We start from the raw sequence: 26077 nt of genomic DNA, 5'->3' as shown, positions 1-26077 counted from the left end.
ATAATGGCTCAAAATCCTATTCTCCTTTGTGTATGTTTGCACATTTTGATAACAAAAAGTTACAACTGTATAAAGCAATGAAGGGAATCCTTTCATGATGTAAATCATCACATTGTAAAATTTAAATATCTTACAATTTCATTAGTCAATTATACCTAAATAAAGCTGGGGCCATGGAATTAAAGGTTTAAAAAGGGAAAGAGATGAGGGAAAAAGGAAGGAAGCAGGGAGGAAGGAAGTAGGGAAGAAAAGAAAGAAAGATTATTTTTGCTGCCATTATGCTGATAGGAACTCCCAGTGACAAATCTATCAGGTTCATGTGAAGTTGCCTTTATTTTGTCACATGTATGAAGCATTCAACACTAATGTAAAGCATGGTTGTTCAGAATTTTCTCCCTGGGAATCAGGCTCCCTGACTTCAGAGTATACTACAAAGCTACAGTCATCACAACCATATGGTACTGGCACAAAGACAGGCATACAGATCAGAGGAACAGGACAGAAAGCCCAGAATTAAACCCACACATCTACAGTCAACTAATCTATGACAAAGGAGGAAAGAACGTACAATGGAAAAAAGATGGCCCCTTCAATAAGTGGTGCTAGGAAAATGGGACAGCCACATGTAAAAGAATGAAATTAGAACACTCCCTAACAGCATACACAAAAATAAACTCGAAATGGATTAAAGGCCTAAATATAAGACCAGATACTATAAAACTCTTAGAGGATAACATAGGTCAAACACTCTCCAACATAAACCACAGCAATATCTTCTCAGATCTACCTCTTAGAGTAATGACAATAAAAACAAAAATAAACAAATGGGACTTAATTAAACTTAAAAAGTTTCTGCACAACAAAGGAAACCCTAAAGAAAACAAAAAGACAAGCCACAGAATGGGTGAAAATATTCACAAATGAAGCAACTGACAAGGGATTTATCTCCAAATTTATAAACACCTTCTGCAGCTCAATATCAAAAAAAAACCACACAACCCTATCAAAAAATGGGCAGCAGATCTAAACAGACAATTCTCCAAAGAAGACATACAGATGGCCAAAAAAAACACATGAAAAGATATTCAACATCACTAATTATTAGAGAACTGAAAATCAAAACCGCTATGAGGTACCACCTTACATCAGCCAGAATGGCCATCTTCAAAAAGTCTACAAACAATAAATGCTGGAGAGGGTGTGGAGAAAAGGGAACCCTATTACACTGTTGATGGGAATGTAATCTCATGCAATCACTGTGGAAAAAAGTATGGGGATTCCTCAGAAAACTAAAAATAGAACTACCATTTGATCCAGCAATCCCACTTCTGGGCACTTATCCAGAAAAAATCATGACTCGAAAAGATACATGTACTCCAATGTTCATTGCAGCACTCTATACAATAGACAAGACATGGAAACAACCTAAATATCCATCGACAGAGCAGTGGATAAAGAAGATGTGGTACATATACACAATAGAATATTACTCTGCCATTAAAAGGACAGAAATAACAGCATTTTAGCAACATGGATAGACCTAGAAATTATCATGCTAAGTGAAGTTAGTCAGACAGTGAGACACCAACATCATATGCTATCACTTAAATGTGGAATCCAAAAAAAGGACACAGTGCTCACTTCAGCAGCATATTTACTAAAATTGGAACAATACAGAGAAGATTAGCATGGCCCCTGAGCAAGGATGACAGGCAAATTCGTGAAGCATTCCATATTTTTTATAAATAAATGAATAAATAAATAAATAAAGGACATAATTAACTTCTTTGCAGAACAGATATTGACTCACAGACTTTGAAAAATTTATGGTTTCCAAACGAGACAGGTTGGGGGAATGGGGGGATACACTGAGGGTTTGGGATGGAAATGCTGTAAAATTTGGTTGTGGTGATTGTTGTACACCTATAAATGTAATAAAATTAATTAAGTATTAAAAAAAAAAAAGAGTTTAGGAGTTCCCTTCATGGTGCAGTGGAAACGAATCCGACTAGGAACCATGAGGTTACAGGTTGGATCTGTGGCCTTGCTCAGTGGGTTAATGATCTGGCGTTGCCATGAGCTGTGGTGCAGGTCATAGATGCAGCTTGGATCTGGCATTGCTACAGCTGTGGCGTAGGCCAGCAGCTGCAGCTCTGATTTGACCCCTAGCCTCCTGGGACCTCCATATGCCATATGCCAAGAGTGCGGCCCTAAAAGGCAAAAAAAAAAAAAAAAAAGTCGATTTATGTTTATGAGCTTCAGATTCACTTGGTCACAAATAAAAAAAAAAAATTAAATCTCAAAAATACTGAATTCTAATTAAAAACCAAAGCCTAGGAAATCAAAGACCCAAACAGACTATAACCATCTATTCACCTTAAGAAGCGGCCAAATTATAATATATTGCTCCATTAAAATACAACTTAAAATGCAGCATATTAGTCTTAACACACGTCTCAAAACTTCTGAGGAGCACTACACAAAGACACTTTTGTAAAACAACCTCACAGCACTTTGATGTGACCGTATGTTCATTAAAAGGAAGTATTACTACTTATATACATAAGGTACATAATGAATTCAGTATGTGTCTAGAGTTGGCTAATGCCATGAAAGCACATGCCAAAAGCACAGACTATAAATCAAAATGTGATTTGTCAAAGTAAGATCTTAACATGATAGAGGTTAGAAACAAATAAGTAAACCACTGATGTTCTGATATGGAATTAGTGGGGAGAGCTAAGCCCAAACTGAGACCAGGTTGCAGCTGACATCCCTTTGTTCTATCTATAGCTTTGGCTATTCCTCTCTGTCTTCCACCTGGATAAGTACAAAATTAGCATGCACCAGGCATTCTTCACTCCCCCAAGGGTTTATATCTCTACCAATGCTTTAGAGACTGATATTCTTTCCAAAATGTTGACATAAGCCATTTGGGCAACTACAGATTTTTTTCTTTAAGCCCACATTACTGAAGTTTTCAAAAATCTAGATTATTATTAAAACAGAATTTGGAAAACACTTGATATTAGTTTACTACTTCAATTCCAAACTGAGGACAATTTAACAAAAGACCAGAAAGGGCTGGCATACTGTGCAGAAAAGGTCAGGCCACAAAGACAACTATCAACAATAGCGGAAAATCTAATTAGTGAATACGAGAGTTGTCCAGGAGATGTGAGCAAGAGATGGATACTGGTTCATGTATCACACATTCTCTTTCCTATATCTTCACCTTTCTTTCAGCCTGGGTTCCTTCAAATAAGCATAAAGTCACATCCAAGACTCTCCCATTAATTACCCAAATATGGTCCCTTGGGATTTTGAGTTCCCTGCATCAAATTCTATTTTCACTCACTGGATGCCCACTGCCTACAGAATTCAATATTAACTCCTTAGCAATGCACACCTGATCTGCCAGGATCCTGGCCCTGTTTGCTACTCCACACCTCTACTCACCCCCATGTTCACACTCTACACAGGGGCTTCCTGTACTCCCTGTGCCTTCGTGCCTTTGGCCACAAAGTTCCTCCCCCACTGACCTCACTTAGCTATACTTTTCCTTCTTAAAGCTCAGTGAAGTATTACTTTCTTATGGAAGCTTTTCTAGACCTCCCCACTTACCCACCTTAGGTATATGCTTTCACAGAACTTCCTACATGTACCTCAAACCATTTATTTATCTATATCCAAAGAGGTTCTTGGGGAAAAGAAACATTTTGCATTATTCTGTGTATCTCCAGGACCTATCACATAATGTGTGGTTCTTACATGGTGCTAATATCTTGTTGCAGGATAGATACATAAATAAATAAAATTATATTTTGTAATGTTTTTACCAAACATCCCAAGACAAATATGCTAAGGCCAATCTTGATGAAGGAAGCAGAATGAATGAAAAGAAAATCTTAGAAAGTGCTGATACTCATTTTTACAGTCTACAGAGACATGGTAATAATACCATGCAAGCCTAGAACTATAGTAGATATGCTTCAATTCAGAAGTAGCACAAGTCAGCATTTAGTCACCTTCTTCCCAAGAACCAGACATAGAAAAGTTCATCAGTGTTCACATGGAAATCATTTTTTTTTTTCACATCTTGGAATTTTTTACAAACTTCTGGAAGGCAGAGTTATCAAAACTCACTAGGAGAGAAGTCAGAGAAATAGAAATATCACATTATATCATATATATGTGGAATCTAAAATATGACACAAATGAACTTATCAATGAAACAGAAATAGATCCACGGACATAGAATGGACCTGTGGTTGCCAAGTGGGGAAGGGTTTGGGGAGGGATGGAGTGGGAGGTTGGGGTTAGCAGATGTAAGCTACTATTTATATATAAAATGGATAAACAACAAGATCCTACTGTATAGCACAGGGAACTATATTCAATATCCTATAATAAACCATAATGGCAAAGAATATCTTTAAAAGAATGTATATAATGTATATACATAATGTATATATATATATATAATATGTATATGCATAACTGAATCACTTTGCTATACAGCAGAAAATAACACATTGTAAATCAACTATCCTGCAATTAAAATAAAAGAAAAAGAAAATTTAGAAAGAAAGAAAGAAAAGCAACCAGGAGTGATAAGGCTCAGACTGGCAGCCCTGCTGACTGAATCAGATTCCTGGATGGACGCAAGGCTGTGAGATAAAATGGAGGCTGGTCAAAAAGCTCTGCAATTTTGGGTGGAGCAGCTTCCACAAGCAGCTTCAGAAATATCAGGCTAAAATTTAGCTACCGATTTTGAGCCATTCGCCAATACATCTTCAGAAGATCTCACAGTGCATGCATTGAGAAAATAAGGCTTTCAGTTTCCCTTTCAAAGATTAACCAAATGTACATACAGAGACCACCATGGTGGGCCCAAAGATTCCTCAGTGCTACAACCATACAAAATTTTCTGGAGAATTTGTGTTTTATTCTGAAGACAAGGACTCTGGACATAAGGAAAAGGCAAAACAATGAGAGTGGTCCCAACCCACTGAACAGGGAAGAAGCACTCCTCCTGCCTTGGAAAAGTCCCTTTTGTGGAAGTACAGGGTGGATTTGAAGGTCTGGGGTAACTTAATCCCCCAGAGGCAGACTTCAGGCCTCACAGGCTCCCAGAACTCTTCTCACACACACAGCACCATGAAGTGTTATAGCTCTCCCTGAGTGAGTCAGGAAAACATTGATGGAAACTTGTTTTTTCGTTTGTTTTTTTGTTGTTGTTTTGTCTTTTTGCCTTTTCTTGGGCCACTCCCACGGCATATGGAGGTTCCCAGGCTAGGGGTCGAATTGGAGCTGTTGCCACAGCCTACACCAGAGCTACAGCAACGTGGTATCCGAGCCGTGTCTGCAATCTACACCACAGCTCACAGCAACGCTGGATCCCCAACCCACTGAGCAAGGCCAGGGATGGAACCCGCAACCTCATGGTTCCTAGTCGGATTCGTTAACCACTGAGCCACGACGGGAACTCCTGGAAACTTGTTTTAGGATGTAGCTCTGCGCAGTCCTAGACAAGGCATCAAAAACAGGTAGTAGAGGTGGACCTGAGGGATTTTTTTTCTCCCCCAGTTCTCTAATACTCAATAGCCTTCTACCTTCCTGTCATTCTGTTGATTATGCTCAGAATTCCTGTGACTTGGTTTCACCTGGGTTTTGGGTAGCACTGGTCCCTGCTTCATAATTGCCCTTCCGGCCAGCAGACCAATCTCAGTAAGGTGACAGGGATCAGACTGTTATGGCGTCTCTAAAATTTCAAGTTCAGTATCTGTGAATACTGAACTGGTTACAATGCCATAATTCAAAGCGAATTAAGAGGGGGAAATAGTCTGAAATCCATAGCGCAAAAAGTACACATAATGAGGGGGGAAAAATCCGATAATGGGGGAGCACAGTGTAGGGGGGAACCCCCTGGAGAGCCACCCTTGCACACAGAAGGCCCTCAGGAACACCAAGCTGCATTCAAAGACTTGTTGACCAAAGATACTTAATAACAAAAAGAGAAGATAAGTTTCAAACAAATGTCTAAATCAAAATGCTTTGGTGAGTTAATTCTATTCACATTTGTTGCGAGGAAGGCAGAAGAAAAAGACCAAAGTTATGGTAAGCTGTAAATGTAGCAAATTAAAATAATTAAACTTTAGCAAATGAGGTATGCAACTGCATCTAGGTATTTATATACCTTAAATACTACTCTAAATTGTATGTTTGTTTCATTATGTTTGTGTTAATAATGTTTATGCTTGGCTCCTTTTATATAGGGTCTTTTGCTACTTAAAATAAAAATAGAAAGGTGTAACCTCATGGCTTAGCGGGTTAAGGATCGGGTGTTGTCACTGCTGTGGCTCTGGTAACAGCTGTGTTGAGGGTTTGATCCCTGGCCTGGGAACTTCCACATGCCAAAGGTGTGGCAAAAAAAGAGACATAATTGAGTAGTAAGGTAGGTTTTTCTCTATTTAATCATACTGAAGGATCATGAAAACAGGAGTTTTATCCAAAAGAGATGAGAAAAGGAAATGTACAAGTAGAAGATAGAGAGGAAAGGAAAAAACATATATTAATCTCGCTTTACACAAAATATTATTTCTTATAACTTGCATGCACTACTGGGGATTGAACCAGTGCCTCCTCAGTGACCTGAGCCACTGCAGTCAGATTTTTAACCCACTGTGATACGGTGGGAACTCCTGTTACTTATTTTTTAAATTTTTTTTGAAGAGGATACCATTGAAAAAGGTAATTCAGGTTTATTTCATTTCCTTAAGGGGTTGGGAATCATGAATTAATCTGATTTGTAAATCCCGACTGTACTGAGATTAATTTTTTAACAATAATGTGTTTACGCAAGGAATTCTTTTGCCAGAACAGATTTGAGGTAACTACTGAGATACAATGCTTTGGACACAGAAAATTATCGAGGAAGAAAACTCTGGAGCCTCTTCTCAGCTGTCTTTCAGTTAGAACTTGTCCTTTGTAAGAAAAAGTCAAACTGCATGAATGGCTAAGCCCATTCATTATTCTATTTCTCAGGTTAAAAATGAGAAGAATTTAAAACACCTGGGAAATAGGAAGTTTCTGGTTTACTAAGAGGATTTGAAGTCACCTATTCCAAGTTAATTCAGTTACATATTAACCACCTGTGACAATAAAGACACAAAGTACAAGTTACTTGATTTGTTCTTAACCTGATAGTTGCTCATCCAATCCTAGTGTTCTTTTATCATTTTCTTCTCAAAGAATTATTCTTCTGAATTGACAGTAAATTACAAATTAATAATACTTTTTCAGTGAATGGAAGAACATGTCTTTGGGTTTGGATAGTAGAGAAGCAGCAGTTATGTAAGTTGTGTGGGAAGTCAGTTGTATGTGTGTGTTATGTTTAATGTGCAGAGCTGAGGGTTTTTTTTTTTTTTAAGTAAGTGGTTGTGTGGTTCATGTTTTCTGTGGGTGGACATAATGATCTAATGAGTGTTTCACTAATTTAAAGTGTGATGTGAGTAAGTATTAATAGTAATAATGAAACCAGTTTGAAATTCACATTCTAAAATAGTGGCCTACTAGGCTCCAGTGAATATCATCTACCAAGGTGTTAGTTTTGTTTATAAGAACTAGGTACCAATGGCTTTTTTTTTTTTTTTTTTTTCTATATTACATTACAAGGGCTTGGTTGTAGAATTTCTACCCGAAATTAAAATAAGAGGCTCTTTATTGAAGCGATGTTTTTACTAATATTATTTCTTGTGAGGCTAGATACCAGCCTTCCTTTCCATTATGCTGAGAGACATTGTGTGTTGTGTGCAGGACTATTGAAAATGGATTTGACTACTGCTTTTTTTCTCTTTCTTCCCTTTTCTAAACATTTACCAAGGCAAAGACTCTTGATCTCCTTTAAAGAATGTTAGAAAATATGCTAGACTAGGTAGATCTGTGGGCACCTAGGAACTCTACCAACAAACACATGAGGCATTATATTGTCATATGATAAAGTAGCAAGAAAATCAGTCCTGAAGATTAATCACTATAGCCTTTTTATTTCCTATTTATTTCCTAATATTCCAATGCAATTATTTCCTTCACCTGTTCTCCAACTATGGCCTATGAGATTGTATTTCTGAAGGAAAACTACTTTGAGATGAATACACTGGATAGTTACTTTAAGCTTCAATATGCGGCACATTTAAACGTCTCCTATTTCTTGGGGGTGTGTTTTCCCAATGTCTCTAAAACAAAAGCATAAAAATCTCTCAAACATTTACCTTTTAAACATAAACCGCAATTATTGTTTCATGTCTAAAAATGTTTAATACACCATTAATATAAAAAATATAAAAACAAAATTTCTCTAAGAAGTCTGTAATTTCATGTGTTAGTATAAAACAGACCCATCTAAGTAAACGACTATAATTAACATGACTATTTAGTCTGATTTAGCAGATGGGCTTTTGACCCAAGCAGATTATATGAACTAGTTTTAGCAAATTTAAACAAATCAGAGTACATTTTACATAAGGACAATAAGAGCATTTGAGACTCACAGCCTAGTTTTAATCTTTCTATACAGATATAACTGGTGGATGCACTATTGTTTTGTGGTGCCCAAAGAAAGGAAATAAAATTTCATTTTCACTTATAAAAAGAAAAATAACTTGAAAATGTGGTTTATTGATGGCTATGGCTATACCAATGGATATATTTTTATCTAAACACTAATATGACTATAATATTTAAATTCCATAAAATTGCATTCTTGGATCCTTTTTAAATTCACCTTTTCAAATCAATATGGTTCCTTACACTACTGTGGAATGAAACACTCATTGTATTAGGTGAGAAGAGCAATGCATCACTATTATCTAAGAAATGGAGGGGGAAGCAAATACGAATGTACATTTAATACACACATATGCATACACATGCACATACACAATAAAAGGATATGCCAAAACTATATATTTTTTTAAAATATTATCTTTTAAGGAGAAGGAGGAAATGGGGTGAGTAAACTGGGAGAAAAGCTAGCCTTATTTGAATAGTCTTCTTATTTTGACTTTGAAGTCCTGCATCTTACATAATTTTTTTAAACCACAGCTTTAAAAAGGCAAATCCCTAAAGATCTTAAGCAAAATTAAAGTGATGTGATTTGAGTTGATGGCATAACCACAACAATAGAAACTATGTCAAGTAGCTTCAAAAGACAGTAATTTGTCTATATATTCCCATTGGTGTATACTCCAAGAACAACAATAACAACAAAACTGCAACAACTGTAAAACTGCAAAAATCTTACTGGTTTCAGCAATAGCATTTTTGGAGGTGTGAGTGATGAGATTAAATAGACTCCATGTATTTTGTGAATTTAAAAGTATAACTATGCCCAGGAATTTATCAGATTTTTATTCCCTAAATAAAAGTTTTTCATAACTCTTTCTACAGAAAGGCCTAGAAATGACCAATCAGCAAGAAACAGCAAATAATCTAGCAAATAGACTATGGTCTCTTAACTACAATTTCCTACAGGAAGGAGTCAAATCTTATTGGAAAAATGGCTGCTTCCCAGTCTAGGTCAGGAAAATTACAAGATGAGCCTGGAATATCTTATCATAGCAGATAACACAGAAGTCATCACAGACCAGTGATAGCTTATAAAAAGGGCTCAGGAGCCAACTTGAAGAGGTGCCCATGGGCCAGAGAACATTAATAACTCTAACAGACTGACACATATTGAATATATTTAAAATCACAAGCTTAATAAATAATACAAAAGATCCCATCACACTTAAAGGATACCAAAAAACTAACTCATTATTATTGAAAACTACTACCTAAATAGAAAGAAGCATTTATCCTCCATTTTTTACAAAATATCCCTCAAGGTAGGCAAAGAGTTCATACAGGGAAATTATAAGTATTTCAACTAATAGTTGAAGTTAGATGGAAGAGTTAGAAGAGTACCATTTTTAACCCTTCAACCTCTAATGATATAATTGATCTAGACAACAATTATGACTGATTAAAATTAAAAGAGGCATTTCCATCATGGCTTAGCAGTGACAAACCCGACTAGGATCCATGAGGACTCGGGTTTGATCCCTGGCCTCACTCAGTGAGTTAAGGATCTGGCATTGCTGTGAGCTCTGGTGTAGGTCGAAGACTCGGCTGGGATCTGGCATTGCTGTGGTTGTGGCGTAGGCTGGCAGCTATAGCTCTGACTTGACCCTCAGCCTGGGAACTTCCATATGCCGAGGGTGTGGCCCTAAAAAGCAAAATAATAATAAATAAAAAAAGAGGTCAAAAGACTTGGATGGAAATTTCACACCACTACCTATAAAGTATTTTTGATAAAACAATTTGATCCAGTCTCCGGTAACTAGTCACCAAAGATATCCGACCTCTCCCTAATAAACTATGCTTCCTGTTTTACTTGCTTTTGTAATGTCCTATTCCTTAAATCACCGGAATGCCCCTGTGATTCACTTTAATTAACAGAATGTGGTGGAAGTGACCCTGTGTGACTTCCAAGGCTAGGTCCAAAGACGCTTTGCATTTAAGCCATGGTCTCATGGTACACTCACTGGGGTAAGCCACCCACCACATAAGAAGTCTGATTATGTTTAAATCCAACCCATCATATGCAAAAGCCACAGTGAGAGAGAGATGCAGGGCCAACCCCTAGCTCTTCCAGCCTTCTCAGCCCAAGAGCCAGACATGTAAGTAAGAAATCTCTCAGAAGACCCCAGCCTTAGGCACCACCTCACTGCAACCAGAGGAGGCATGCCAAGTGAGAAACACTCAGCTGAGCTCAACCATCCTCAAAACTCTGAAAGAGTCCTTTGGTGTTTTGAGTCATTAAGTTTGGGTATTGTTTCTTGTGCAACAACAGATTAATAGAACTAGCTTAACAACCACTGTACAGAAATACAGGAACTATTAATCAAAACTATGAGGAAACAGAAAAGGATGGGAAATTTATTTATTTATTTATTCATTTATTGTCTTTTGTCTTTTTTTAGGGCCGCATCTGTGGCACAAGGAGGTTCCCAGGCTAGGGGTGGAATAGGAGCTGTTGCTGCTGGCCTTTGCCAGAGCCACAGCAACACTGGGTCTGAGCCGTGTCTGTGACCTACACCACAGCTAACGGCAACGCCAGATCCTTAACCCACTGAGTGAAGCCAGGGATAGAACCCGCCAGGGATCGAACCTGCAGCCGCCTGGTACCTAGTCGGATTTGTTTCTGCTGCACCAAGATGGGAACTCCAGGATGGGAAATTTATAAGTTAAAAAGAATGAACAGACATATATAAACCCTAACTAGGATTTTGTTTGCAAAATAAATGAATATACTTTGTTGAACTATTTGGCTATTTTTTGTTAAAGCATATGACAAACTTAAAACCTAATGGTAGCTAAAAGCCCTGATGTCATAAACATAATTTTTGCAAAGTTCTTCATTTTTTTTAGCCAAGGAAAAAAATCACCCTCACATCCCCACATATCCAAAACACTGATCCAGATGTTCAGCTTTGCTGCCCCTTCTCGTGGGAAACAGGAATCATGCTATCCCATTCCAGGATACGTACTGAGTTTACACAACTCGGAAAAAAAATTTTTTTTCATCTTTTCTGACCCCCCCCCCATGGCATATGGATGTTTCCAGGCTAGGGGTCCAATCGGAGCAGTAGTTGCCAGCCTACACCAGAGCCACAGCAATGCCAGATCCGAGCAGCGTCTGCAACCTACACCAGAGCTCAGGGCAATGCCAGATCCCTAACCCACTGAGCAAGGCCAGGGATCAAACCCACAACCTCATGGTTCCTAGTTGGATTCGTTAACCACTAAGCCATGATGGGAGCTCTGAGAAAAAATGTTTTAAAATCCATGCTCTGCTACACAAGCACAAAACATGATTGGTGTTTGGCTCAATATTTGGAATACATGCAGTGAACCCTCTCAAAACCTGAAAGCTCAGAACTCGGACCTTAATGGATTTGGTCCTAATACCAGACACAGTGCCTAGAAAATAGAACCTCTATAAATATTTTTTGGATGAAGGAGTAAACTGGAGGAAAGAGTACATGGAGACTTTTGATACACTAGCTTTTACCTGTAATCCTGCATCTTTTTGAAAAGGGTCAATTGAGCCACAGAGTGTGACGGGTAAATAGCTTACTGTAAACTCACCAAAACTATCTGATCAAACAACATATAAACATACATATCCTTCTATTGGTGAATTTTAGCACTGTTTTTAAGCTTTTATATGTACAGTACGAATTACTACCTCAGTATGCTACACCTGATCAAATCTACTTTTGCGTGATTTTGATTTTCTTTAAAAAAAATTAATTCTAATAGAATGAACAGAGGTATTAATACACACTGGTCAAATGAGCAATAAACAAATCGCAAACTTTCCTAGGGGCTATTTTGCTCTGCCTCATCATCAGGAAGCTAAAGCATATGTTGGATGTTAGCCTGGGTGGACATAAATGTGTCCTATTTATTCAAGGTTTCCTTTGAAGCCACAATTTATAAGTTTTATTTCTTAGGGGTACATGTCAAACTTCATTTAGCCTTAGCTGGTATCCAGATACACTGAATAGCAAAAAGGCAGCATTCGGGGGCAAAATATATGCCTGCTATATGAGCAATAATGTCAGTTTCATTTATGTAACTCACAGAAAACAAGAGGAGAAAATACAATGGAAAAGCTGACAGTAGGAAATCAAGATAAAAATTATTCATTTAATTTATAAGTGTAAAACTGCATATGGACAAGGAAAATATTAAATAGGTTCTAAATCAACATCTAAGAGGTAGATAATTTTAGAGTAAGTTCTTTTAATGTGCTCTTTAACCCTTAAAATTCAAAGATACTTATATGAAGCATGTTTACGTGCCCAGTATTTTCCTTTTTCCTAAGTACATTTTGCAAATCTGAAATATACAAAAGGACATTTGTGGAACTGATGCTTCACTTTGGGACATCTTAGAACCATAGAAATCCATAAAACTGACCCAAATGAAACAATTAAAACTTAAATAATTTTTTATATTTACTATTTTACACTTACTACTTCATTTAAATCTCAAAATACCCCATAAGCAAAATATTATAAGCCTAAAGTCATAGATGTGCAAGGTAGGCCTCAAAACTCAATAAAGTTTATAAACCTAAGTCATCTACTTCCATAATGTTGACTGTTTCAACTATACTACAGTACTTTGGAAGGCAGTTTTCAAATATGACTATGATGCTTACAAGTGTGAGATGAAGAGTTCCTGTCATGGATCAGTGGTTAATGAACCCAGTTAGCATCCATGAGGACTGGGGTTCAATCCCTGGCCTCACTTAGTGGGTTAAGGATCCGGTGTTGCCCTGAGCTGTGGTGTGGGTCACAGACAAGGCTTGTATCCTGTGTTGCTGTGGCTGTGGTATAGGCTGGCAGCTACAGCTCCGACTGGACCCCTAGCCTGGGAACCTCCATATTCCACAGGTGTGGCCCTAAAAAGACAAACAAACAAAAACTGTGAGATGAGTTATCATGGAACTTTCAACCTATCTTTTCTCATCCCTATTGTTCAGCTTAACTTAGTTCATTCATTTTCAGTGTTCCGTTTTACTCCATTATGTAAACACACTATAGGATATTTATTCATTTGTCTCTTGATAGATATTTGAATTCTTTCCCTTCTCGAAGTTATTCCCAGTGCCGCAATAAACTTTTTGTACATATCTCCTGGTTGACACATGTAAGAGTTTCTCTGAGGCATACACTTGGTGGAATTAACTGAATCACAAGATGGATGCCTGCTCAAATTTACTGAGTGTTTTCCAAAGAGCTGTTATCAACTTATGTAACACATCACATTATACTTGTACAAAGTTTACTTGTACAAACTAAACAATAGTTTATTTTTAAATGTTTACATAAAAAAAGGAAGACAGGAGTTCCCATCGTGGTGCAGTGGTTAACGAATCCAACTAGGAACCATAAGGTTGCGGGTTCGGTCCCTGCCCTTGCTCAGTGGGTTAACGGATCCAGTGTTGCCGTGAGCTGTGGTGTAGGTTGCAGACTGGGCTCGGATCCCGTGTTGCTGTGGCTCTGGCGTAGGCCGGTGGCTACAGCTCTGATTCGACTCCTAGCCTGAGAACCTCCATATGCCGTGGGACTGACCCAAAGAAATAGCAAAAAGACAAAAAAAAAAAAAAAAAAAGGAAGACAATTTATATATGTGTTATATGTATCCTTTTATGCGTATTACTTTTGATACATATACATAAAACCTTTGTATGTATAGTAATAAGGATTTGAAAAGGTTTGGGAACCTTGAGAACTGCTGGCAAATAAAACTTCATGTTTTAAATTGAATTTATTATATTTTGGTTTTAAGAAGGAAACAAACACAAAAATAAACACATATTCTAATATATCATGCCAAATTTTGATTATTTTAAGGATCCCAAGATAATGCCCCCTCTTAATCAATAGGGTTTTGGTTTTTTTTTTCTTTTTTTAGACTGCCTCCCCTCGGTCAAAGTTCACAGAAATTGGACCTTGAGAAACGAAGGAAGGGATTTGGTAATGTTTATGCTTTCAGAGAAAGAGGAATTTTTCCTCTTGCTAAATACATCTATTTCGAAAATATTCAAATTAGTCAATTATAAAAGACATAAAAGGATGACGAATTACTAATCCAGTGGTTCAAACAGAAAAATCAAGGTGAGTAGCCTGGAAGCACAGTAAATGTGAGCATATAACCCCATTATGGATATTTATTTATAAATTACATATCTGTACTACTGTACTTACATACATTAGAGACATTTAAATATATGTAAGACAGACATTTCTAAGGAATTTGGAAGAAACAGAGCTAAGTAAAAGTTCTAATATGTTCTTCGTACCCCCTCTGAATGGTCTTATGCAACCCCGGAGGCTCACACAACTACATTAGAATCACCATAACAACTCATAAGAACTGCATTAAGAAGCCCATAGCCAAACCTGCAATAACCTGCTATTTTGTTTGTAAATCCATACTATTCAGCTATTTATTCAACCTGTTTCTATTCTGAAGAAATTAACATGTTCCTCAGAATTAAAATAGGTAACACCCAATTATAGTCCAACAATTGCATTTGCAAATAATGTAAATAAGGATTAAAGGCACCATTTTTAGATTGACTTATGTTCCAGGAACTCAATGGAAAAACAAAAACAAAAATATAAGACCAAAAAAAACAAAAAACAAAAAAACCACCATTTTTGTTATTGGGTAATTGATTTTTTTTAAGCTTTCAAAGTAGATAAAATCAACACCTTAAAAGACTTGTCTTTAACCCAGGCTTTCTTTTATTAAAGTGTACAATTGCGGGTGCATGCCTAGAGGAATAATAGTTTGTTCCTAACAAAAGAGTCTGGATTCCACAATATGCCTTTGCTGGAGGCATCGTTCCCCAAAGCACACAGCTAACTGCATCTCCTGCTGTACCTGTAACAATTTAATTGTATAAGTCAGCCTAGTCAAGCATCTCCAGCTCATGACTGGAAGACATGAAATTCATTGTCATTATTGTCCCTGTCATTTTGGATCATTATATCCTGCTGCAGAATTTTCCTCACTTCAGTGCATTTTTACCTCCAGGAGCCAGGGATTATAGCTGAGGTTGGGGTGGGGGCAGGACCGTGAACTACATTTACCTCAGGGGAGCCAGAGATTAAATTGGCTTTGCTCTCTCACGAGCTGAATTCATCTATTTGTATGCTGTGAGTTTTAGGTTGGAATAAAAATGAATATTCTAGTGAAACCTGGGCTTTAATTCCCCCTCAGAAACATGACTATAACCAAGTTTTATTTACATTAGGAAAGCCAGTGTAATTTCTCATAGGTTGCTATTTTCATATGTGCCTAAAGAATACTGAAGGGCATCCCTGGGTATGAAGTAACAGACATCCCTCTCTGTCACTGCCTGGATTCTCAGAAGGAAGAATTTTAAAGCTATAATTTTGTTCTCTAGTTTCATCTTTACAGAAGCTTAATGGGGGTATCTAATGGCTTTAAATATTTAATGATTTTTAATTATATCTCATTTTCTGTGCATTGGGTTGGATGACCAAAGTCCAACTAGAACCTATCTTCTCTGGGAGTAGGGAGACTGAAGTTAAGTTGATAGAGGAAGATAAGGGAAGTTTCTGAGGAAACTGGCTCCCCTCCACAGCTGACTCACAGAACCTCACAGCCTGCTAATGCACCCAAGCCTGTCATCTCTTAAACACTTTTAGAACATGGGAAAGTTGCACTGGTCACCACACTCTCTACATGGAAACCTCCTTATCAGTGGTGATGACCACAGACAGACAGGGTCCAGCCAGTGGCTGCCTATGATGAGGGCCAGAGAGGAAACACTAGGTCATGTCTCAATCTGAAATCCAGTGAGGTGACTATTCATTTTCTCTAACAAAATATAAAAAGAAAATATAACCTGACATGTCACTTCCTATCCCAACTTTCATTTCTTACGGATTTTACTGAGAAATTTGACATTTACTTTACCTATACTGAAAAAGATGTTAGTTATTCCTCCACATATGTGAGCTTGTTTTTCAGTGGTTAACAACAAAATATGGCAATAGATCATACCTATGGCCAAGCATAGAATACCCACTATAATTATGACATTGAAAAGTATGTGGTCAAATGCATAAACATCTAGTTATAAGATAAGTAAGTTCTGGTGATGTGATGTAGAGAAGTGTGACTAGAGTTAATTACACTGTATTGTATATTTGAAAGTTGCTAAGAGTGTAAATCTTAAAAGCCCAAGAAAAAAGTTTGCAACCATGTATGGTGATTGATGTTAATTAGACTTATTGTGGTTATCATTTGGCAGTATATATACAAGTACATATACAAATATATACATTATATTGTACAGATGAAACCAACATAATGTTATATGTCAATTATAATCTCAATAAAAAAGATAAAAAGAAAAAAGTGTATGAAATTTATTTTAATTACATTTATGGACTTTTGTGGAGGAAAAGATTTTGCCTTAATCATCTGCAATGGTCATCACTATTTATTTAAGATAAACTGTTTGCATGAGTAATTAAAATTTTTCACCTTTGTACATTTTGTATTTCAGAGGGAATATCTTACACTCCTAAAATCTCAGTGTTGAAAGAATCTTAAAGATTGTCTTAGCCACTGGTCCATCCACATTAACAGTGAGGTTTACTAGTCTGACTGACTATATTTTCATGCGATTATATTTCATTTTTCACTGATGCTGAAGTAGCTGTGTGATGTATTACTAGTAAGAGCTTTTAAATAGCAAAACTTCTTGTAGCTTTTAAAAGTTTATTTAATTACTTGAGCCATTTTTTCATTGTAAACAAGATTCTTCCAAGGTGGGAGTTATAAAAATTATTATTTCTGTTTATTTTAAAATGGTTAATTTTGTGTTATGTGAGTTTCACCCCAATAAATTATTTTGTAACTTAAAAAAAGTTATTTCACAAAGCCCAAATGCATTTTGACATCATTTTTGGGTGAGTTCTATTATTATATTCTCATAATGATTATTTAAGAAAAGTATTTTTTCTTGCTCTTGTTAAGAAAGGTTTATATATTTTTTTCTTTTCTTTTTATGGCTGCACCTGTGGCATATGGATGAAGTTCCCAGGCCAGGGGTTGAATCAGAGCTGAAGATGTGGCCTACACCACAGCCACAACAACACCAGATCCAAGCTGCATCTTCAACCAGTCCCACAGCTTGCGACAACACCAGATCCTTAACCCACCGAGCAAGGCCAGGAATGGAACCTGCATCCTCACAGAGACAACATCATGTCTTTAACCCACTAAGCCACAACAGGAACTCCAGAAAGGTTTACCTTATAAATTACAATGTTTAGACTTCAGTTGCAATGGTATTTATTTGGGAAGTGTTTTTCCTCTCTGAAATACTTTGGTAGCAGGACAATAGTGTTATTTTTCTGCTTGAGGGGTAAGTAATCCTTTCCTTTCTCTGAACACACATTTATTGCATTTAATTCTTTACTATATACTCCTTTCTACCTTATTTCCATGTTGATATTTAATTTGTTCATCACACCATTAAAAATAAGAATTTCTCTATTTGTGAATATAGCTATGAAAACAGAATTGAACTGTGTTTCACATTCTTGTTTTGTCTTATCCCAAACATGACATAGTTGGGCCCACATCATTTTTAAACAGGATTAGAAAAGAAATTATTTATTTTCAGTGACTAAATTATTTTTACTCTTTCAAGACTTAGTTTTCAAAATCAATTTTCAAATATCAATTTGAAATCATTTTAAATAATCATTTTAAAATTTTTAAATAGGAGTTCCTGCCATGGCTCGGCGGAAACATATCTGACTAGTATCTATGAGGATGCAGGCTGGATCTCTGGACTCACTCAGTGTGTTAAGGATCCAGCATTACTGTGAGCTGTGGTGTAGGCTGCAGACGCCGCTCAGATTTGGCATTGCTATAACTATGGCGTAAGCCAGTGGCTACAGCTCTGATTTGACCCCTAGCCTAGGACCTCCATAAGCCACGAGCGTATCCCTAAAAAATAAAATAAAATAAAAATTTTAAATAATCTTCACTGAACTCTTAATTTTGCAACCTGTAACAAGCTCTAAAGGGCATTCTAGATTAACAAAATTCTTCTTCCTCCTGCATTTTGTGACGTAGATTTCCCTTGGTTTCTCCATGTAGAAGTGATAAGAATCTATCATTCATAACAACATCAAATCAACATAAGACAGGATGTCACACATTCACATATGATACCTACTAATATTCCTCTTAAGGAGATGTAAAAAAAAGTAACAAATAATAGTTAGTGTTCAAGGTACCACATGGTAGAGAAAAGGACCAAGTACTTGAGAGAGTTTGCACAGGAGGGATTAAAATTAAGAGGCAAAGGGAAGAAATACTTCCATGTCACGATGGGCAGGGGGTCATTTATAGAATGCCTTATTTCTCCTGGACCAAAAACCTCTTTAATATAATCACCCAACAAACCACAATGGATTAACATTATGAGTCTGCAGCAGAGAAAGAAAATTCACAGTTAAGTTTGTCCTTTAACATGTAGGCTCAATCAGGCACCCAAAAAGTAAAGTGCTCCCACCCTTGTGATGTTTAGATGCTAAAAATCACTGTAAACTGTGAATTTTCAGAGTTCCCGTTGTGGCTCAGTGGAAACAAATCTGACCAGCATCCATGAAGATGAAGGTTTGATCCCTGGCCTTTCTCAGTGGGTTAAGGATCCAGCATTGCTGTGAGCTGTGTGTAGGTCTAAGACACCGCTTGGATCCTGCGTTGCTGTGGCTGTGGTGCAGGACAGAGGCTACAGCTCAGATTCAACCCCTAGCCTGGGAACCTCCATATGCTGTGGGTGCGACCCTAAAAAGAAAATAAATAAATAAATAAATAAATAAATAAATAAATAAATAACCTGTGAATTTTCTAGCTTTTAATGATTGTCTAAGACCCTTAACATTTTTTTTCTAATATTGTTGTTCCTAACACATCTTGAATTTGTCCCCTTTGCTCCATCTGCATATACACATTTTATATTTATATATGAAAGCCTGGTAGGCAGTTGAATTGATTCAGAAATCTAACACTGAAAAGAGGAAAAAAAGGTGGTGGTCACCTTAAGGAGATCCCATATAATGAAGTATAAATATCAAAGTCTCCTGGAAAAATAAAATAACAAAAAACAATTCTTCATGCTGAGAAAACATCATGGGGGTTAAAAAAACTCTTACTGAGCTAAAGAGCCTAAGCTGTCCTTTGTGTCACAAAATTTCTAAGACTTTTCTAAACATGTACAATTATCTGTGTCTGGCTATTTCCTTACAAATAGATATCCCTGGACTAGTTTCCAATTCCATTCACACTTTAAAACTACAGTAAAATTTCATAAGTGGCTTTTCCCATATTGTTTTATATTGTATTGTGGTCTGTCTATAGATATATTAAGTGGTTAGTTCCTTCAAATAAGTTCAAAATTAAATTAAATTGTTCACACATACACAGAATGAACACTGAACACATGGCAAATGGGCACGAGATAATGCCACTGTTAGAAAACATCTAACAACAATAAAATAAGCAATAAAAACTGAGGGTTTGGTTTAATAGAATGATGTTCATCTGCCTTCATCACATAAATTATATGTTCAAGAATTGTGTCCTGTGCAAAATACAAATATGTCAATTTTGGCCTAGGGGGCATTTTTCTCTAGGTTTATAACCCCTTGAAAATAGAGGTTTCATCTAGAAAACCTAACACATCCTCAGCTGCTTTCAACATTATAATATATTCATAAGGCAAGTATTCATTGGCAAACATATAACAGATTAAATGGCATGAAGGTGGGGTCCAAATTCACAATGATGGAAAATGGACCAAACCAACCATGAGATACAAAGTCAAATTCAAAGAGGAAAAGGAATATGCAAAAGCAAACAGAATTAAAAGCGAAACACTACCTGGAGATTTTCAGCTTATATGAGAGGAAACGGTGATCATGTGTGTCTGTTGTGTGTGTGTGTGCTGTGTAAGATTAGCATTAATGAGAATGCAAAACTATCTCATTAAGAATATACTGGAAGGGTCATGAGTGAGAGGAAAGTATTTCATAAAAAAAAAAAAAAACAACACACCACATACCATCATAGTAGACAATTGCTCCCACCAGTTTATCCTTCTGGAGCATTGGGAAATGCTCAAGTGCTCTTGATTTGCTTAGGACATAACTGCTTTTCAGGCAATTACTTCCAGCAACCAGATCATATAGCTTGATTCCTACCCAGTAGTAAGGTAACTGCCACCACCTATAGCAAAAATAGGGGAAAAGGTTTCTTTAGAAACAGAGTACAACATTATAAAATGTTGCTTTAGGTAATAAGATACTTTCTATTAAGAAAAGCAAAGTATACTTAGACGTGTACTGCAAAAGAAATAAGTGTCTGCCTGTTCTGACAGCAGCCCCGCTGAATTATATACGTAAGTGAATCATCTCTAAGGCAGTGATTCTCAACCTGTGTATTAGAATTTTCTGGGGTACATGAAAAATGAATACAGATGCTGGGCCTCGTGGTTCCAGAGATCAGTTTAACTGGACTAGGGCATGGGCTGGGGTAACTCTAATGAATACCCAGGGTAGAGAATCACTGGCTTAAGGTGTCCAAAGCAATTTATGACAAAATACAGACAAAAATTATAAAATCTGTTCCAAGGGCTCCATAACATTCATGGAGCTAACAGAGTTACATAATCTACTTTTTCCTATTACTTGTATTCTAACCTAAGGCACCTTCATGGAAACCTCTAAATATCTGGAATATTAGGTTTAATAATTTATAATCTGACACCTCCAAACCAAATTTCAGTTTGGGTTAACTAGGGAATTTAAAATGACACAAAGCGGCATTCTGAGCATTCCGGAGGTTCAGATTTTGTAGGAGGATTCTTTCTGGCTCTGCAGTTTAGTCTGCAAATGACCCTCTTATGGAGTTCCCCAGTGAAAATAGTAGTTGCTCCTCTGTATTCTCCTGGAAATTAGAGGAAAAAACTAATGATAAATATAGAACACAACTTCCTTTGCCTTCAAGGTCTGCCTTGAGAAGTGGGTCATCAGAGAGCAATTTAGGACAAGTCACATTCTAAAATACGAGCAAGGAAAATATTTTATAAGGATTAAAAATCAGGACCAATTAAAACTACCAGGACCAATTAAACCAATTAAACTAAAATTAAGAAATCATATTGAGGAACTATTTCCATTATAACTGTGTTGTTCTATTGACTTCGAGAAGCAAACAGTATATAGGTGATACCAAAAGGCTTACTTATAAATTGGAAGCATTATAGGCAATGGAGCTGATAAATGGGGAGCAATTTCTAGTAGGTTGGCACGCTCGTGAAGGGCTTCTTTTACCATCCTATACTGAAAAGCAAAACAGAGAAAATTAGTTTGGCAGTAACAGATCATAATATTTTCAAATGGCAAATAGACACCCTGCCAACTGATTGATACACAGAAACCTCTCTACCTCTGAGCGAGGATAGCTCCCTCCTAATCAAATTTCTAATAATACATCATGCTGTCAACCTGAAAGATTTTTTAGAAACCTTAACTGTATTTGCATAGGAGAAAAACATGCTGTCAGAGTTCCCAGGTGTAAGATATTTTCCTGACTTGAGTTACAAGATTATTGTAACGATTTATCATGCATTCTCTGTACTGTCCCTTTTCTCAGTCTCCCCTAATATTTTCTCATGTAAGAGATAACAGATTGTTTAAATTCATGTTAAATGTTTCCTTCTTGACTCTACTAGCCCAAGCAGAGATGATACTTAGGAGTTGCACAGTATTTCATAGATTATTTAAAAGCTTTTATCTTTAATTCTTTAGTCCTTATTTCCTGTCTCTGAAGGACCAGTATTAATATCATAATAGTGATTTTACAAAAAAGAAAACTGAGGCTCATAGAAATTGAATAAATAAGCTGAAACACATCAAAAGGCATCTGATTCTAAATCCTATGCTCTTTTCTTTGCGTCTATCATGATGCCAAACAGACACGTAAGAAAAGAGGACAGATTCAAAGCTGACAATGTCAAGTTATGCTGTTGTGTTTTTTTCATGTATGAAAAGCAGATAGGGAGTTCAGTGGATTTTTTTTTTTTAACCCTCTGGGAAATGTCATCTTCCACACTGCCTTGGCAGTTTTCAAATGGTGGCAGACTGGACACAACAAAGTGTGACATTAAAAAAAAAAAAAAAAAAAAAAAAAAAAAAAAGCATGACTCAGATCATCTTTCCCTTAAGAATACGTCAGTGACAATATGCGGTATGATTGCATTTGCAGTTAAGAGAATCAGTTTAATACTCCTCATGTATTACAACACAGCTGCCCTGAAACTGCTTGGGAAGGAGCTACTTAGTGGCCATTGGCAAAAACAAAAACAAAAACAAAAAACTCACAACCACCAAAAAAAAAAAAAACAACAAAAAAAACCCAATCACAATTGCTAAAAGGTAGCATAACCAAAAGTGATTTTGTAAATCTGCTTCTTTTGACATACCTATGTAGGGAAAAAAAAAAAAAAAAAAAAAACCTGATTACCCATCAACATAATGCTACAGGAAAAAAAGAACTGGCATGGCACACCTCTCCTGAAAGACACTCCAGCAGAAAACACTAAATAGGTAGTTCTAATAGGAAAAAAATTTTTAAAGCCATTTAAAACTAAACAAAACAAAACAAAACCCTGATTTAATTGAGTAGAAAAAAAGCATGGTAGCAATTTTTGTTTAACAACCGGCATACACAATTACCTGCTCAATATCCAACTTCATGATAGCCTTCTGAAGATATCTCACACCACCATGGATCAATTTAGTGCTTCTGCTGCTGGTCCCTGATGAGAAATCATCTCTTTCTACAAGGGCTGTTTTTAGTCCTGTGTAACCAGAAAACCAAATTAACTTCTTAAATTACACAATTTGTATGTAATTCATTAAAGGCACTTCTCCAGGGTAGAGACAATCACAAGAAAAATTACTCTGAACATGGATAAATTTGTATTCAAAGTGCAGTACACTGTCTATATTATAATGAAGAGATTTTAGTCTCTTCCTGGGGGAAAAGTCAAACCAGAACTAGAAGCATATTAAACTGTGAATGAATCACAACTGGAAAATATTACAGTGCAATTTCATGGCAGTAACATACTCGGGTGCATTTAAAGGGTCGAAGGGGAGACTGGCACCCATTTTTATCCATGTAGAGTGAACTCAGTGTTGTCACAATGCCTTTGGGAACTCATATGCCTCCCTCACTACATCTGTCCAGACGTGTGCCAGCCCCTCATCACCAGTCAACTTGAACGCATCATCCATGAATATAGTCTGGCCCTTTCTATGCAAGCTCCTATTTCTGGAGTGGTGTGAGGAGTGGGTATAAAATGGGAAAAGAGATCAAAAACATCAAAACAGAAGAAGAAAGAAGAGAATAACCTCTGACCTTGAGGAGTTTGTAGTCTAACTGAAGACATGAAAAGCACAATGTTATAGAATTACAAAGAAAAATACAAGCCAGAAAAAAATGAACCCAGTATAAAGTATCCATGAGCAAAGAAAGACAATATACTTGGGTAAAGGTGAGGCTGAACAAAGACAGGTGAGTTCTAGAAATCTTCCCCGCCCCCCTCCACTCCCTTTCTTTGAGGGTTGCAATAAATCTCTTAGGAATGAAAGAAGTTTTGTTTCGCTTTGATTTCTTGCAGACAGCCCTGCCTCTTCAGGGCTGGGAAGACCGCCAGTTGTACAAGTCCCATACATTAGTTAGAGATGAAATCTAAAACTTCAGAAGGCCCATAGTATACATCAACACCAAGCCAGGAGGAATTTTCATGGCCTGGCATACTCTTGGGGGATGAGAGAATGTCACAGAATCCAATTACAATAAGAATATGTAACTGGAGCAGTTTGGGCTCACAAAGCTCATATAAGAGAACCTGTGCATGTATTCAATTCAGAGCCATTTATTACATTTAATACCAAAGGGTCGTTTTTATAACTTTTAACAGTTTAAATATCGTACCCAAATGTCATCATAAAATCAGGGCAATTCCCTTGACTCAAAAGGACAAAATATTTGGAAACTGAGGAGAGAGAAGTAGAGAACTTTGATTCAAGGGCAAAAACTGCTAATGCTCTAATGAACTAGCAAAATAACAGAGAAATTACACGTATCATAGACGCAGGTCACTCTTTTTAAGCACTTACGCCAGAAAAAGACCTGCAGAATTCTCAGCTATGAAAACCCTAGCAATGCTTAGTGAATTTAGCACAGCATGAATTAAACACACAGAAAATTGCATCATGATAGTACATATTTTTGAAAGACTAAGTGCCAGGCAAAGTGCTGGTGTTAGAAATGAAATAAACATGGACCATGCTGTCAAGTAACTCCCAGACCAAAGAGAGGTAAGCGAACAAAATGAAGCAAAGTATCACAGGTGCTACATTTGAAAATGCAGAGGACACTTATCTTAAAGTGCATCAAAAATTAAATTTGGAACATAAACCCAAAATTGCTTGCTCAAGATTACATCTGCAGTCTCATATGAATGCACTGTCTTAGTGAGCTCTATCACCTTTTTTATTTTCTTTTTGGTCCCATTCATGGCAAATGGAGATCCCAGGCCAGGGATTGAACCTGAGCTGCAGCTGCAACTTATGTCACAGCTGTAGCAATGGCAGATCCTTAACCCACTGCACTGGGTTAGGAATCTAACCAGTATCTCAGCAGTAACCTAAGCCCCTGCAGAGACAGTGCGAAGTCCTTAACCCACCACACCACAGCAGGAACTCCCTTATCTCCTTTTCTTAGTAAGTCCAACACAGAGAGTTCTTCCAGCACTAAAATAGACCATTTTTTCTTCAGTTGAAGATCAGACGAGGGAGTTGACTTTCAAATGGCATTTAAGAGCTGAATTATTTAAAATGCACCTCTCTTCCAATCTTAGAATTGGTCATGTTAATGCCACACCATGCCCACACCATGAGAGGCAGGGACATAAGACTGAGAGAAGGTAAGCAGCCTCCCATTCAGCTCATGGCTCCCACCTGCCCAAAGGTACTCAGAGGCTGTGGAAGAAGATGTCTTAGACAGTTCTCAGTTATTCCACTTCCTAGTAGGTAATGTAGTAGCCTAGAGTGTGGGATGCTTTGCTTCTAACCAAAAGAATACAGCAACGATGATGGCAGGTCACTTGTGCAGTTGGGTTACAAGAGACTTTCTTCTGCTTGGATGAAGCAAACTGTCTTGTTCTGAGTCAAGGAACCAACAGAGACCCTTGGTCGACAGCTCATGAGGAACTGAGACCTAGTCCAACAACTTGTAGGACCTTGATCCTGCCAACCACCACGTGAGTTGCTAGAAGTGCTGAGAGCCAAGGGCCCAGGACATGGCAGAAGCAGATTCCTGACAC

At 37.1% G+C, this 26077-nt stretch overlaps 1 protein-coding gene across 6 annotated transcripts in view; it reads right to left on the bottom strand.

Annotated features, from left to right (window-relative positions):
* Nucleotides 1-26077, bottom strand: part of GPD2 (glycerol-3-phosphate dehydrogenase 2) — a 135914-nt gene that overhangs the window by 46606 nt on the left and 63231 nt on the right. For all 6 annotated transcript variants that reach the window (XM_021075780.1, XM_021075778.1, XM_021075777.1 and 3 more), the window contains 3 exons: nt 23418-23542; nt 21925-22022; nt 20744-20907 (listed from right to left, as the gene is read on the bottom strand). In XM_021075780.1, coding sequence (XP_020931439.1) covers nt 20744-20907; nt 21925-22022; nt 23418-23542 — 387 coding nt within the window. The remainder of the gene's footprint in view (nt 1-20743; nt 20908-21924; nt 22023-23417; nt 23543-26077) is intronic.

Source organism: Sus scrofa, chromosome 15 (assembly GCF_000003025.6).
Source record: "Sus scrofa isolate TJ Tabasco breed Duroc chromosome 15, Sscrofa11.1, whole genome shotgun sequence".
In the NCBI taxonomy this organism is placed as follows: Eukaryota; Metazoa; Chordata; class Mammalia; order Artiodactyla; family Suidae; genus Sus; species Sus scrofa.
The sequence above is the reverse complement of the archived record's forward strand: the minus strand, read 5'-3'. Positions and strand labels throughout refer to the sequence as shown.